The sequence below is a fragment of the Frankliniella occidentalis genome, unplaced genomic scaffold, assembly GCF_000697945.3.
Source record: "Frankliniella occidentalis isolate FOCC.00 unplaced genomic scaffold, Focc_3.1 Scaffold23, whole genome shotgun sequence".
Lineage (NCBI taxonomy): Eukaryota > Metazoa > Arthropoda > Insecta > Thysanoptera > Thripidae > Frankliniella > Frankliniella occidentalis.
The window spans coordinates 1,157,840-1,159,362 of NW_026267153.1; the positions used below are offsets into that span (position 1 = coordinate 1,157,840).

A 1,523-nucleotide genomic window follows, 5' to 3' on the forward strand; every position below is an offset into this window, starting at 1 on the left:
CCCCTCCCGCGGGCCTACCACCGTGGCGTGGAGCGACCCTCGCCTCGCGACAATAAGAACGCGGGCGGGGGGTGTCGTTCCACTCTTCCTCCTTCCGGCGCCCCGCCGGGCCCCGGCGCGCACGAGGAGAAGGGAACAGATGACGACGCCTCGTCACGGGGCCACAGGGCCTCTCGTTACCGCTGCACAGGACGGCCTTTGAGGGGGCAGGTTTAGAGGGTCCCTGTGGCGGCCGGGGGGGGGGGAGGCCGATAAACTGAGCACGGGTACGAGACCCCCGACCCGAACCCCCAAGCACCCGGCTGCGGCGGCGCCGTCGCCGATATCGGCAGCGCTCTTCCTACCTCCCGGGGCGCGCACGCTGCCACTAACTGCTGTCTCGTCTGTCCTGTCCGCAGCGGCTTCCGCGGCTCGCACCGCCCCTCGGGCTCGGGGCGCGAGCTGCGCCGCTTCCTGCTGTACTCGCTGTACGCGTGGGGCTGCCCGCTGCTCATCCTGGTCGTGACGGTGTTCGCGCACCTGTACGCCGGCCGCCTGCGCCTCATCAGCCCCGCCATGGGCGAGGACCACTGCTACTTCGGCACGGACGAGGCCAAGTACGCCTACTTCTACGGGCCGGTCGCCGTGCTGCTGCTCGTCAACATGTGCCTGTTCCTGCACACGGCCGTGCGCATCCTGCAGCTGCGGCGGGAGACGAGCGTGCTCAAGAGCGCCGAGAGCCAGCGGCACAACGATGAGCGCCAGAGGTAAGTCCCCAGTCGTCTGATTCAGAAGATCGTTCAAGAGGGGCTCTCCTATACCTGCCCCATAAGTGCAACAAGGACGGAGCTATACGGGAGGTATAGGAAAGCCCCTCTTGAACGATCTTCTGAATCAGACGACAGGAGCCCGCCATTTTTTCGACAGCCACGTCGCAGTCGGCTTCGGAGGCCCGCGGCTTTAGTTGCCAACCTTCGACTGGACTGAGTGAGAGGGCTGGCGGTGGACAGCAGCTATACAAACAAAAAGCAAGCTAACGGTGCAGCCTTGGTTTCCAGGTACAACGTATATCTCAAGCTGTTCCTCATCATGGGTGTCAACTGGATCGCCGAGATCATGTCCATGCTTTTCCCGGACCCCAGCTACCTTTGGCTGCTCTCCGACGTCACCAACTCTCTGCAGGTGAGCGGCCCGCGCCGGACCTCGGCGGCACAAAGTCACTTTATGCTACAGTGTGCAGCACACGTCCCTAACCCCGTCTTCCCGCAGGGCATTCTCGTCTTCATCATGTTCGTGGGCACCGGCCGGGTGCGGCGGATCGTGCTCCGCAAGGGGATCACCCAGAACACGAGCAGCTACGCCACCAAGACGTCGAGGCTGACGGCGACGGGCAACGGCACGACCACGACCTGCTGCAACGGCAGCAGCAGGGCATCCACGGGGCCGGGCGCGGTCGTCCCGGCCTCGCCCGATGTGGACTTCCCTCCCGGCCGCCAGGACCCTGCAACTACTCCCGCTGGGGCAGATTCAACCGCCCCTGCCCC

General features: G+C 65.4%; 1 protein-coding gene across 1 annotated transcript in view; it reads left to right on the forward strand.

Moving 5' to 3' along the window:
- Positions 1-264: 264 nt before the first annotated feature.
- Positions 265-1,523, forward strand: part of LOC127748975 (G-protein coupled receptor Mth2-like) — a gene marked incomplete at its 5' end in the record, with an annotated part of 3,458 nt that continues 2,199 nt past the window's right edge. Inside the window, 3 exons of the mRNA XM_052265085.1 lie at positions 265-746; positions 1,038-1,161; positions 1,249-1,518. Of these exons, the coding sequence (XP_052121045.1) occupies positions 265-746; positions 1,038-1,161; positions 1,249-1,518 (876 nt within the window). The remainder of the gene's footprint in view (positions 747-1,037; positions 1,162-1,248; positions 1,519-1,523) is intronic.